This window comes from Scleropages formosus, chromosome 11 (assembly GCF_900964775.1).
Source record: "Scleropages formosus chromosome 11, fSclFor1.1, whole genome shotgun sequence".
In the NCBI taxonomy this organism is placed as follows: domain Eukaryota; kingdom Metazoa; phylum Chordata; class Actinopteri; order Osteoglossiformes; family Osteoglossidae; genus Scleropages; species Scleropages formosus.
Genome location: NC_041816.1, coordinates 3,704,357 through 3,719,331, shown reverse-complemented (window position 1 = coordinate 3,719,331; position 14,975 = coordinate 3,704,357). Strand labels below are relative to the sequence as shown.

At 41.5% G+C, this 14,975-nt stretch overlaps 1 protein-coding gene across 1 annotated transcript in view; it reads left to right on the top strand.

The window, feature by feature from the left end:
• The window catches only part of LOC108934618 (ethanolamine kinase 1-like), a 44,803-nt gene extending 30,252 nt beyond the window's left edge, over window positions 1-14,551 (top strand). Inside the window, exons 7-8 of the mRNA XM_018752565.2 lie at window positions 5,760-5,833; window positions 13,953-14,551. Coding sequence (XP_018608081.1) covers window positions 5,760-5,833; window positions 13,953-14,022 — 144 coding nt within the window. The 3' untranslated portion in view covers window positions 14,023-14,551. The remainder of the gene's footprint in view (window positions 1-5,759; window positions 5,834-13,952) is intronic.
• Window positions 14,552-14,975: the final 424 nt, after the last annotated feature.

The window sequence follows — 14,975 nt, the reverse complement described above, 5'->3', positions numbered from 1 at the left end:
GAGAGCAGGACTGCGGTCCAACCCACTGCGCCACCGTACCCCCTTCATAGCGTACCATTCAATGCAAAATTAAACAACCAATGTAAAACATACTGCCTAGGAAGAGAACTTCAGCAATCTGCAGCTTCACGTGATTCTGATAATAAACATCACTATTTTTCCCACTTGTCTTTCCCTCACACACAATCCAAGCTCACCAAGGTCTTCCTGTGAAAGTGTGTCCGGTACACATCACTAGGACACGCTGCCAGTTTATAGCAAACTCATTGCATCGCTTAAACGAGCCACTACCCAGGACCTGTTTGGCTAATTTAAACAGCTCAGGTGTGCCATTAATAAAAGTGAAGTGTAAATAACCCTCAGGCGCTTACCGTAGCGACAAGCTCGGCTGCCCCCCTCGGATGACACTGGGTTGCCACGGCGCCTGAGGACCGCCGCTGGCAGGATGTGATCACACCTCTTAACATGCGCCAATCTTTGGGCTATTTCCAGCTCGGTGACACCAGTATGACTTCATTGTGCAATACTGATTCTCTTAATTATAGCTCAGAGGTCTGAGATTTTTAAGGGCGAATGTCCTTCTCGACGTGCCCTGTAAATGCGGTAATTCCAGCAGATCCTCGGCTGCTGTGGAAAGCAAAATCGGACAGCCACCCTCTGAAAACTCAGACAAGGCCCTTTTCCTGCTGATTAATGACATCACCGGAGAAGGAATAAAATGTGGTTTTTTCTCAGTTTGATGCGAGACTGTTGGTCCAGCACATGTTGGCACAACGGCTCATGTAACACACTCATGCTACGAACCCTATATTTCAAATCTCTTTGTATATGATTATTTCTGCTGATAAAATGTTATAATACTCCTCCCGCTGAAGTCCATTTCTGAGCAAAATTTTTGTCTTAAGGGCGATCCCTTTGTGGGGTGCACATTTATGTCTGAACACATGAACAGCAAACAGCTTCTAGTCTAAATACACTAGAACAGTTCCACAGAAAAACACCGGTTTGCAAATCTGTAGCTGATTTCATGTTGGAACATTGACTTAGAGCTTGGTGTATTTCCCCAACGAAAGGGTTTCCTTACCGACCAAGCATTTCTTCTCAAGATAAATAGCTCTTGTGACTCCGTCTCTGACTGGTAAGAATTTATAGTCAATTGTGAGTGCTTGCTAAAGGTACACATTGCATGCCTTTTTTGGGAATTTTGAACATTTTCAATGAGGAACGTTATATTTGGTGTATTTTTTCACCCGAACCCGCCCCCACCCACCAGCTCCATCTTTTAACTTGTGGTAATTGTGAACATAAATCCCACAACTTACACGGAGAAACACGCACACTTCACATTTCAAGAGACAAAATGAAATATATACTTTCAGTAAGAGATGTTTTTAGAGAAGAATCTGTGACAGCAGCAACTGAAACCTCAAAGTCAGAGGTGAAGAGTATTGAGGTAATGGCTCTCATCCCAAACATACATGGAGTCTTATTGCAGATCGTTGCCTGTAGACTATGACTGATGGTCCTTTAAAAATCTATAAAAATCATAACCGTTTCCCTGGGTTCAAGTCGGCATGTCTTAGCTTGTGTTTGTGACAAGCCGGGCGATCGTGAGCTCTAGCGTAACTGTCAAACTAATAGTGAAACACACTGAAAATGGGCATCGGGGTACAAATGAAGGGACGTGGTTCCTTTGCACACCTCTTCATGGGTGACGCAGCATCCTAACCCTAACTCTAAGATGTGCTCGCGCCCAGGCTGGAAACAAAGGAAGTCATAAAACACACTTAAAAGCTATAGGTTTGGCCCTTAGAATGATTATTAAAAAGACAATAAGCATAAATCTGTTTCATGTCTCTCCCTCCGTAATCACGCTATGGGATCTGCTGAACGTGCACGACACCTCAAGACGTGATCAAAGTCAGATGTCGAATGAAGCCGAGCTGGGAAACTGAGGCAGACCGCAGCGGAGCTCGAGCGTTGCCCGAGAACTCTCGATTGTAGGTCCTCGTCCCGGCCGCGGAGAGCACTTACATCATCGAGCGACACCAAAGAAAAAAGGCTTCGCCACAAAAGCCTCGGGGCCCCGTGGAAGCTTTCGAGTTGAAATTGGTCCACCAAAAAAAGGTTAAACACTTCAGTTGTTCCATGAGGGCCGGCGGAGCGGAACACGGTCGAAAGGTACGAGTGAGCGGCTGCGGGCCGCGCTCACGCGGCCTTGAACGCCGTTCAAACGCCTGGGAAACGCTGCATGACTAAATTAAACTCGATGTGCCTAGAACTTGGTCATTTTCACCAGCAGCCACATGAAACCGGAGCGGTCTGGCAGCGGCCGGAGGAAAAAGTAATGCACGGGAGCCGAAGGCCCAATAAAACCTGTAGCGCGGAGAGATGGGCCTGTACTATGGTAACGAATGTAAATTCAATTTGCTCGTCAGCCGCCAAAACAGCGCAGCTGAAGAAAGAAAGAAGAAAGAGGGAGAAAAAAAACAAAACTGCACCGCTGGTTTCTTCAATTATACACAACGAAGCCAATTCATGTCGGAGCAGTTACAATGGGCCAAAGCCCACATCGTGCCAGACCCTGTTAATAACAGCATTCGCTTATACAGAAAACATTTAGGTGCCGTTCTTCTTGATCCCCTCGCAAATGTTTTAAATTTCCACGCGAGGCGTGTTCATTCCGAGACGTTTTGTTGGCCTTAAGTTACATTCCGTTTCCTGTCTGCACCCCAGGCGAAATGGAAAGGACAACAACGCAAACGGACGGTACCTAAATAGACCGTAGCTCACGGGAACGTAGTTCAGGCCCACCTATAGGATTTCGGTACCGCTCTCCTTTCTGGACCCCCCCCCCCCGGTAGAGCCGTAGAGTTAAGTGATGCAGCTCTTAAAGGATACAGAGATCTTCACCAGTGAGGTCGGTTTAACGTTGTCACGCTGCTTTGTAATAAAGGTTGTGACCGAAATTATAGAAGCGCCCGTGAAACAACGTTGGAATTCCATCTCAAACACTGGTCGTGCCTGGTCTCCACAGCAGACTCCTCAGGACTCAGCCCATAAATCAGCTTTTCGTTATTCCCGTTAACACACACAACTTTGCTAAAAATACCATGCACTACTTTAGAGATTTAAAAAAAAATTTTGCATTAACAACCGTAATACCGTTTTTCGACTTAGTGATTCTTGACCTTAAAGATGGCCTTTAGGGGGTCCGCAGAACACTGGATCGTACTGAAAGTAAACCCAACTAAATGAAATAAATGACCATAATATTACTAGCAGGACATTACTCTGTGTGGAGGTAATCAATTTTCAGTGCAAAATATTCAGTGCAGCATTCCCCCCAAATTCATTCATTCATTCATTCTAAGAGGGGTTCTTTCATGAGATTGTTAAAAGGGGTCTGTGCCGTAGAGGAAGAAAGGCTAGACATTCAGCAATATCCACACAAACTGGAAATAAAATGCGCTGCTTATTTCAGACAAACACACTCATCTTGCACGGTTACCCATGTTTTAGGACACAGGGGGGTAATGTAAGCTGTAAGTACAAAAAGTCTCGTTTATGGAGATGAGTGTAGACCATTGAGCCCGTCAGCTTGGATGACGCCGCAGCAGGGAGTGTTCTGGACGCTGGCACAGCAGGACAGTGTGATCACAATGTCTTTTTCTGTTCGCGTTCCCCTGCTCGTACCACGGCGGCCCATTAAAAGTCAGCCCTCGTATCTCAATGCAGGTGCTTTTCCGACATTAATTCAGCTTCTTTTCATGTCATGACAGACGCGTTCTTCGTTAAAGATGAAAACTTTCAGGTGAAACCACTTTTGGCACAGCAGCGGTAAGGAAGTGGGAACAGCTGGAGAATCCAGAAAAAATAGTCATATAGCTGATCTGCAAAGTTATTAAAAATATTGTGATACATGGCTTACAGCTACTTGGTGTCCCATCTGGGGAGTTACCCTAACCCTAACCCCAGCAGCACTAACCCTAACCCTATCCCTAACGTAACCCCAGCAGCATTGACCCAACCCTAACCCTAACCCTAATCCTAACCCTAATCCCAACCCAAGGAGCACTAACTGTAACCCTAACCCTTTTGGGATGGGCTATTGAGCACCATGACCCTGCACCGGACCCTGTGTTCATACTAATGAATGAATGCAATATTGTACTTACAAGGGTTAACACAGAGCTGTTACACAGTAAAATTTCCAGAACGCAGTTTGCTTTGTGACAGCTGAGCACTGCAATGGTTATTTATTTATTTATTTATCGTACGATCAAAAACAGACCTTTAACACTGCAACGGTTGATCATTTTAAACTATAGACTATCAAAATCTCAGCGCTATGAACTTCTCCAGCTCTTAACAGCTAGGATGCCAACCACACACCCACACACACACACACACGCACACGCACACAAGCACACACCTCCTGGAACTCTTGCACATGAATACTTCTGCTCAGACAGGGGTCCCTCTTGCTGGGTGTCTGAGACAGACTTCTGCAAATTGTCTGAGGAAGGAACATCTCCAGATGTTATGTTACATCTCCAAAAACATCTGCTGCAATTTGCAGAAAACTAAACAAATCGTGCAAATGTAAATCTTAGCAACTAGCATCAAAATGTATTTTTATGGATAAATGTCAGTTTCATGAATAAATGTAAAGCCTTAATATTCATATCGTGATAAATTAAAACCGTTTTCATCCAAAATTAATAATTTAGATTATATACATGTCCTGTAACATAAGAGAAACGTGGAACTTAAAGTATGAGAAATATTAATATGCAGTTTCAGTGTGGAAAAAAAATGTTCACTCTGGAATTACTTTCTTTGACATTTCTGTAGGGGCCGATTGAAGTTTGACTGCTTCGTACGAGGATTTGAAAGTTTGGCAACAAGAGTTTAATACTGTAATGTTAAACGTTGTGTCACTATTCCAGAAACTGCCTATATTCGCCCGAAAACAACAGACTGCAATATGATATGTGATGCGGTGGGAGGGGTTTTTTCAGCATTAAATTATGATGAAGTGTTACTCTTTCAGAATAATTCAGACAGCTAAAACTGATGATTTTATTGTGTGTGTGATTTTCCCCTAATCTTCTGCTTTAGGCTATTCAGTTCCACGTTTTTTTCAGAAGGTCTGAACAGACAGAACTGCTCCCAAAAAATGACTTTTGATCCCCTTTCAAGTGTATGGCTCAAGTCATCTATACTAGTTTTTAGTTCTCTTTCTGCTCCTCAGAGATGAATATCTTACACAAGGGTTGCATAGTAATGGCCACAAGTGGCATAATTCTCTATGTTCAGCTTTAAAAGGTCTAGACGTTTTTATTTTCATTTGTTTTTCTGCATTTTTTTTTTGTGTAGATGACCATTACATTTTCAGCTAAACGGCTACATCCCAGCTTTAATTTTCCAGCTCTGTTTGCTCATCCCTAAACATTCATAAATCCAGGTCTCCATCTACAACCATCTTCAGACCAACCCGCACCCACAGCTGCACAGCACAGCAGCTCATGGAACATCACACCGATCCACCACTCCTCGATGACCCAATATGTGTTCACAGACAGAGTCTGATCCTCCAGCCACATACCCCATCTTTGACACAGTTATGAAAGATCTATCTGACCGCATGGTGGTTGATCCCCTTGCTTCTGTTAATGGGGCAGCTCTTCTCGTGCACTTGGTCCTCTCGAGTAGTGATGCCTTTTCTGAACAGCTCTCCCTCTTTCACCTCCCAGGTCTCGCACTTCACATGGGGTCTCTGGGCTCTTCTCCAGGACCACTATTCCACAATTGACTTTGACTTCCTGGGGTAAGTAATTCACTGCTCCAAACCCAGCGAAACCTGACCTTCCCCTGGGTTTCCATTACTAATAAAATAAGATAACACTTTATTGGCCAACGGTGCCTGCTGTGTGACGGGTCTGGGGTTTGAGTCCTGCTTGGGGTGCTTTGCCACAGACTGGCATCCCATCCTGGGGTGTGTCCCCTCCCCCTTCGGCCTTACGCCCTGTGTTGTCGGATTAGGCTCTGGCTCGCCGCAGCCCTGCTCGGGACAAGAGGTTGTTGACGTTAGTTGGTTGGTTTATCGGCCAAGTATGTTTGCACATACGTGGAATTTGACGTGGTGGATGCTGAATACATTTCAATTTCAATTTACTTTTAAAAAGCTTCCGTCCTAGAATGATGCAGAGCACTGAAAAAAAAAAGATAATGCAGGCCAATTACAGAACAGTGATGATGTACAGCTGAGTTGATCAGCTAGCAGCTGAGGAGAGGAAAAAAAAATCGCATTCCATGATAAAGAGGATTAAAATTAACCTTCCAAGGGCCAAGTGCCACTGACTGCCCACCCCTCCCGGGAATTCAGTCACACTCAACACAACAGAATAACACTGAAGTAATTAAGTATACGATAATAAATAAAATAGAATACAGGCTATACGGGGCATGGTGGCGCAGTGGGTTGGACCGGGTCCTGCTCTCCAGTGGGTCTGGGGTTCGAGTCCCACTTGGGGTGCCTTGTGACAGACTGGCATCCCGTCCTAGGTGTGTCCCCTCCCCCTCGGGCCTTACGCCCTGTGTTGCCGGGTTAGGCTCCGGTTCCCCGCGACCCTGTATGGGACAAGCGGTTCAGAAGGTGTGTGTGTGTGTGTGTGTGTGTGTGTACAGGGTATACAAATAGTACAGTAAGGTAATATATAGTATAATACCAGCACGGGAAATGTCCATTCAGGAATAATATAGATTATAATGTGCACTTTAGAGAATGAAGGGAGACACCAGTAAAGGGAAAAAAAATGCTATTTTTTTGTCTTGCTGTTATAAATTGTACTGCTATGTGAAAGTGCACATCTAAAAAGTCCTGTCAACTTTGTTTTCCATATTTGAACTTCCCTCAAAAAAAATAAAATAAAAAAACAACACATGTAGTTCATTTCCACTTTGCTGCGGAACATAAATGATACAATGACATTAAGAAGCATTAAACAACTTGATGACAGTTTGGTTACACTGATGAAGACTGGCACTGTGTGTAGGGTGAGTACGTGGGTGGCAGGATGCGGGGGTGCCCGGTAGCGCAGCCAACAGGCCCCGAGTGCCAGCTTTCAGCAACTGAGCCAGCCGGGCGATGGTCTTTCAAAACCCGGGGCAATGTCCCGTGCCAGCTTTCCACCAGTGCCATTTGCGATGAAGGTTTTCTCGAGACTCTTCGGGCTGTGCGTTGCGTCTTGCAAACGTATCTGCTCTCCGCCCCACACCCAAGCCTCTAACACCGCAGTTAGAGTCGGCTCCAGCACCCGCTGGTGCCGCCCGCAGTGGTTAGAACTGCTGTCGATGACAAAGGCGACCTTCGCTCTGCGTGTTTCCTGCCCACATTTGGATCACTCGCAGCTCCCCGCTCCCTCCCCGGCTGCAAGCGCAATTGGAGACACAAGGAAACAGTGCCCGTATTGTAGTTTTAACCGAGCCTGGCTGCGGCTCGTCCCTTGGCTCTGGCCTGTGTGCTGCAGGGTGTCGGTTCCACAACAGGAAAGAGTAAACCCAGGCACAAATCATAGGAAATCCATCAAGTATGGTTCTGGGGTGCTGCCTTTCAAGGCCTGTTTCCTAGCCATATGATCTCAATAAAGCCAATTACGGCTGGCTCCCTCGCGGGCGGGGAGGCGCCTGGGGCGAGCACATAATCAAAGACAAACGCCTGTGACAATGGAGGGATCGCTGAGAAGAATGGAAAAGTCCTCCTCCTCCTCCCCCTCTCCCTCGCAGTAGACGTTTGTATTTATTATACATATTTCTTTAAATGTCTTGTGGGTTTTGCAAGTCGCTGATTATTTAACAATTTCAGGCTTGTGTGACAAACCCCATTATTTCAGAATAATTACATGGAAATGCCATCAGATGTCAAGTGCCAATTCTGCATATTTCAAAAGCAAACACTGGAAATATGCACAACGGCTTTTATTGTTAAATTATATAATTGCTCAGAAGGCTCGGTTGAGGCACTTTTTTTAGCAGTTAAACTCTCAATTACCTCTGAGAATGATGGAAAATCCCCCACCTTTCAAAATTGTAGGCTTAAATCACTGACAAACACATTTAATGTTTTCCGGTCGTGTAAGAAATACATCTTTTAAATTTACTGACAATACAAAAAAACAAAAGAGAAATGGAGCTTCTCAAAATTTATGCATCTGAAAACCAGATGGAGAACATTGTTAATGGTCTTAGATTCATTTATATATTTTCTAACAAGCCTTTTCCAGCAGCAAATAAGAAGCAGATATAACAGAAGTCCTCCTGTAATTCCAGTAAGTACATTTTAAAGATATTGTTTTGAATTTTAACTTGCAGAACAGAAACATGTAACTATTTTCTCTCTCAAAATGGAGTGGATATTTTCATGAAAAGTTCAAAACATAACTTACAATGCTTACCGATACCATCTTATGTTTTTGCCAGTTGATGTTTTCATTCTAATCTCCCTGCTAATATTAAGCATATACAGTATAACGACAATTTTAATATGTTTATAAATGCACTTTAAAGTATTATCAGTTACCCATGTACAGCACGCGGTAGCCTGTGAACCAGCCATAAATCAGTGCACATAAACTGCACCTTTTTTGTTACTGTAGAGTTTCTGAATTTTATTGCTTTATAAATAAAACAAACCAATACAACAATAAATAAAATTTACAGTGGCTTCAAAAATTGCTGGCACCCTGATAATGATGACAAAGAAAAAGCAATGTTGTGTAAAAAAGCAATTTTACAGTGTAAAAAACAGTGCGCATTAAAAAAAAAAAAAAAATCAGGAAAACTTCAGGCTTTTTGTGACATAAAATTTACATTTGCATTTATTCATTTAACTGAAGTTTTCTCCAAAGCGGCGTACTTCCCACAGGAAATACAATGTGTGCATTACATCGACATTATTCAGATACACTTCTTTCAAAACAAATATTCATGCAAAAGTACAAACGACTGTTCCACTTCTATTATTACCTAATTCTTTTTTAAACTTAAACCTGTCCAGTTTAACTGCCTAGTTTTGTGCAAGTAGCTTTTTTAAAAAAATTGCATTCGCTCATCGTACTTTTCCAAAAAAGTATGGAAAATTTTAATATTGCACCATATTATTTCTAATGAAGCATGAAAACTGAATGTTGCATCTGCAGTGAATTTTCCTGCTGGACACATATGGCAGCTGTCGAGAGCGGATGTTTTTTCTGGCCCCATGCTGTCACCCTATTTGTAGACTTCGACAGATCAAGCAGCCTTCGTATATAAATATATAATAAAATGGTACAGTATTATTATTATTATTATTATTATTCTGTTTTTATTAAAATGTATTGCAGTTTGAGCTATTGGTCCAGATGGCTATTTTGACAATGCAATTCAGGGTAAGAAATTTGAAGACAAAACAACGTTTGCAGGGAGTTTTTAGCACAACCTGGCAACCTTGAGGTTATAACTTCTCGTCCTTAACTGCTGTGCTCCTTGCTGCCCGCAATGACTTATATATTTGTGCATGTGTCTGTCATTCTTTCTATATACAGATTCTTGCACAAATTAAAGACAAAAGAAACTTTCCAAACCAAAGGGAGGAGGCAAAGATGAATCAAATCAATGAGCGAAATTCATCTTCTCGGAGCCAAAGAGGGAGATGGGTGTTTAAGTCGAAGGAGCCATATCTTAAAATTAGCTCCCGGCCATGCCTTGACATCTGCTTCTCCCTCCTGATCTGCCCCACTTTGGTCAGATAAAAGCGAAGGGACCGAGTGCTGTGCTCCACCCGGCTTGTTAAAAAGGTTTTAACCACTGCGCAACCCGGGCGTCCGCGACGCACAGCGGCAAACATGGAAAGTTTAAAAACAAGAGAAAATGACCAGAAATCGGAAGCCTCAAAAACTTTGGAAAAGAGAGCACATGCTCGCACACAAATTGCTCAGCTGGGAAGCCTTAGAAAAGACTTAGCTGCGCCGGTAATTGTTAATTTTCTATTAACTTAGCCGACACTTTTCTCCAAAGCAGCTGAGAACATAAGTTTGGAATACTAAGCCATGTACATTTATTTCTGTATTTCTACAGCATCAATTTAGGGTGAGTGCTTTGACTGAGGGTATTACAGTGGGAAATGGGATTTGAATCTGCGTCTTTCAAGCTCAAGGCGACAGCCGTAACCACTACGCCACCTGCTGATAGCAGATCGCATCATTTCTTTGAACCTCAAAAAAAAAAAACAAACGTGTTTACATCATTAAAGCACACCTTGTTTACAGCAAGAACAATTTCTTCTGCTGTCTTTAATTCAAGAAGAAACCAGAAAAAATGTTTTAAAAGGCTGAAAGTACCTCATTAATGATGTCGCCACTTCTGCTTCTTTGCACATATTGCACGGTCTTTGAGTCTTACACATCTGCCACAGGAGCATCTGCAGCTAAGAGCCATAGGAGTACCTGACCTTCAGATTGTCTCCATGTTGTTCCTTAATGATGACACAACAGGAACACTCAAATTTTTTACCTCGAGCACCCTGAGAAAACCCAGGAGAAGAATTATTTGAGGATAAACCAGCTTTTTCTGTCACAAAAAATCATACCTCTTGTCATCATTATTATATATGTGTTTATTCCATCCTCCAGTGGCAAACACAGCATCAGCAACAGAACTACATAAAATCATGGAGGCTGATGCTAGACACATGTTACATGTATCTCACACTTTTCACCAAAGTAACTTGCAGTGTTAAGCTAATTACTACCATTTACTCATTTATTCAGCTGAGTAATTTTACTGGAGCAATTTAGGGTAAATACCTTGCTGAAGGAGACTATAGTTTGAGGTGAGACTTAAACCTTCAACCTTTGGACCCAAAGGAAGCAACTCTTACTACTACAGTACAAGCTGGCCTTTGCTACTAACCAACTACCAACCACCTAAATACCAAGTATTTACTTTAAATTGTATAGGACTAAATACCAACTATTTTACTTTAATTTACATCAGTCCCCCCACCTCAAAATCCATTAGTATATTATTAGTTGTTGTAGTGGAACAAGCTGCAGTAATCTAAATAAAATAGGATCAGTTCTAGTAGGTACAGCCTTTATAAAAATAAAAAAAAGCTTTCTGCTAGATATATATTATGGCCTTTTTTGCAAAGATGTGGTACTTGTCTGAAAGTAGCCAACACATTTCACTGTACAGTTTATACTAATTCATTTACCTGACACTTTTCTCCCAAGCAACTTACACTGTTAAGATACTTACAATTATTTTATCCCTTTATACAGCTGATTAATGTTAGTGTAGTAATTTAAAATAAGTACATTGCTCAAAGGTACTACTGCTGGAGACAGGGATTAAAACTGCAACCTTTGGGTCCAACAGCAGCATCTTTAACCACTATGCTACCAGTTGCCCTGTTCAGTTCAGCGGAGCACAGAACCTGCTTTCCTTGACCTGTGCATCTTATACAATTTATGTGCATTTAAAATCTCAATAACACTAAGTTCGTACTGGGGGGGGTGGCGGTTTTGGCCAGGTCCAGCTCTCTTGTGGGTCTGGGGTTTGAGTCCTGCTTGGGGTGCCGTCCTGGGTGTGTCCCCTGTCCCTCCAGCCTTACATTTACATTTACATTTACCTTTATTCATTTAGCAGACACTTTTGTCCGAAGCAATGTACATCTCAGCGAAAGTACAGTTTATGAATTACATTAAGAGAAAGAGACACGGCTGCAGACGTGTGACTCAAGTAAACCTAGTTTGTTACCTACCACTCGATGCGTCGAGATTCATCGTTCAAGTAGGTGCATAAAACACAGGACAGGCAAATCCTCATACCCTCCTACCATTGTTTTTTTTAAATAATATTAAGATACACAAACAAGCAAATACAATGCCGGAGTAGTGGCTAATAAAAGGCCTCGTGCCCTGTGTTGCCGGGATAGGCTCCGGTTTGCCGCGACCCCGCTTGGGGCAAGCAGTTTCACACAGTGTTTGTGCATTCATACTGAAGAAAGTGTGAGAAACATACCCATATGATTTTTCTTAAAAAAAGAAAAAGATATCTAGACAGACACTTGACAAATGACCATTATGGATCAGAAAATTCAATGTTAAAACTAAATCACACACTTTAATTCTTATTATAAAGCTACTACTTAATATATATATTTACCTGCAATTAATTACCAGCTTATATAGCAGGTTAATTTTTACTATGTCAAATCAGAATAAGTTTCTTGATCAAATGTAGTGCAGCAGAAGCAGGGATTCAAACCCACATCCCAAACAACTCTATTATCTGCTAGTCCCTACAGCTTTTCCACAGCTTGCTGATATTTATATTTCAGTGCAGATCTGTAGTTTAAGCTTTTGCCCTCTTTATTCACATAGACCTCGTAGCTGACGAAAGAACGAAAAGTCTGTTATAAATTAAAAAAAAGTTTTTAAAAACTGTAGAACCTGCCTTAGCTTTGCAGTACATTGCAGTTCAATAGGTATTTTACACTAAATTTCATTTTTTTAAAAAAAAACTATTTATGAAAAAAATGTACAGCTGGTAACATTGCGTTTCCGTTTGAGGCCTCTGACTTTTATGGAAGGCGAGATTTCAACGACCGAAGCGACATCTACCGAGGTTTCATTGTTGCTACCTGCCGACTTTCTTACAGTTGTGATGTGATTTTTGTGCCGTCTCGGGTGGAACGCCATAATCACATGGCATTTCAGTGTCTCTGCAGCCATCTGTTTCCTGTAGACTCTTCCTGTTTCTTATTTAATCACCCGGCACTCGTACGCTTTTATCCCCTCCGTCGCCACCGACGCCGTGCCAGATCCCACCTTAATCTTGGGCCTAATTGTCTTTTTCTCACCCCTCTTTATTAAAGTGGTAGCGTTTTCCCCTTTTCGCTCTTTAAAGAGGAGCTGGATGAGAACGCTGTGAATTAGAAGTTTTAAACATAATCATCTCCCTTTTGCGTCTCAGCGGAACTGCTTTCATGTGCTATGACTTAAACTGATCCTTAATAATGCTTATTAGATGAATAATGCTTCAACCCCCCACTGGAAGCGAGTGTCATGGCAACATGCCACGTCTATGTAATGAATAACTTTTCAAATCAAAGTCTAACGCCGAGTTCAGAGGCACGGGAGATATTCAAAGATGCTCCCGCGTTTGCTGAAAAAGACACTTCCCAGTTGTTCTCATCTCATGTGACGTGACGAGACAGGCGGGCCGTTCACCGCTGATCAATGCCTACGGGGACCATTTTTAAAGAACTCAGGTGCGGCACCTTATTCATCTTCACAAAAACCATCTAGATTAGCGGTGCGTTCGGGGGCTCAGCAGACGGATGTGTTTCCCCTGGAATTATAAATGTCTTCCCTGCACATCGATTGCCGTATGATAACCTTAACGTTGGAAAGAAATCAGCTTTTCTTCTTCTCTCATGTCTGTGTTTAATTTGAACACGGCTTGGAGTGGCCGTGATTTTGGACAAAATGAGTTTGAGATGGAGCGTCAATAGACAATGGCACACAGGGATACAGAAATCCTGACCTGCTGTGATTCATTCAGTCATTTTTTATATATATATATATAAATACATTATATATATAGTGTTTGTCCAGTGCAGGGTCATGATCGTCCTGTGCCTATCCTGGAAGCCTAGGGCTTAAGAAACGGTCCACTCAGGATGGGACACCATTCTGCACATTCACTGGCACACACATTACGGGCAATTTAGAGTGACCAAGTGCTGGTTGTGAATATTATAAAGCAAAGCATATGATTGGGAAACACCAGCATATGGTCAAACCCATGTGCAGCTGCGCTGCATCCTTCCTTAAAAATCTCTCAGAAATATGACAAAAGTTTCAATTTCTCTGCTAACAGTATTTATTTGTCTCTTTTTTCAGGTATGCCAAGACGAGATTCAATTATTACTTCAAAAAAAAGGGTGATTACTTTGCCATGAAACTTCCCTAAAGACCTGAGAAAAAACAAAACAAGTAACGTTGTGACTCTTTAGTATCTTCATTCAAAAGCGCATGTAAAAATGAACAGAAATTTTCCATCTATCATTGCCCACATACTGCTTATTTCTGACATGACTTTTTAGTTAAGTTTTGATTTCGTTTTTACTTTTATTGAATTCTGGATTTCAACAAATTCTTCAAGCAGCGAAGTTCCACAAAGTTTTACTTTAAAAACTGTTTTGGTGCACAGAATCTCTTCTGCTCCTGAGAAAAACATTAGAAACCATAAGTTTTTTATTTAATTCCTTGGCTGAACTCCTCAGATGTTTTTATCCACAATGAAACGCAAGATAAACTTATTTGGCAAATTAGCATGCTTTCCAAGCCAACATCCCTTAATTATTTCCTTATTTAACCAGGAAGTTTAAAGCCATAATAATAAAGATCTATCATAAAACCTTTAGAGTAATTTTCAGGCAAATGCAAACTTAAAACTAAATGGAAAAATAAAAAGCATTGTAATTTAGGTGGCTTTAAAAGCGCCCATAGTTTTTATAAACATTGTTATACTGATTCTACCAATTTTCCAAAGAAGATATTTTCTTGCCATTAGGTTGTTTGGGACAATAACATTCATCATGCTGAAAAAATTATTCTTGATATTTGAGTACATTCTCAGGTATTATGTATTTAGTATTATAATGCACAACACATTTATGATTATTTGACATGGTTTGGAGACTAGACACATGGAAATACACATCTTAATAAAAACATTTACTACCTTGTAAAATTACATTCCACTCTAAAAAATTTCTAAGAATAAAATCTATACAGAAGGCTATAAAAATCTTACAATTTCCCGTTGTTTTATGAGAAATACCACACAGAAAAAAAAAAAAGCTGCAGACATTACTAATCACTGCTTTCAGTCCAGGATTCAAGTCATAGCATTACATTTAT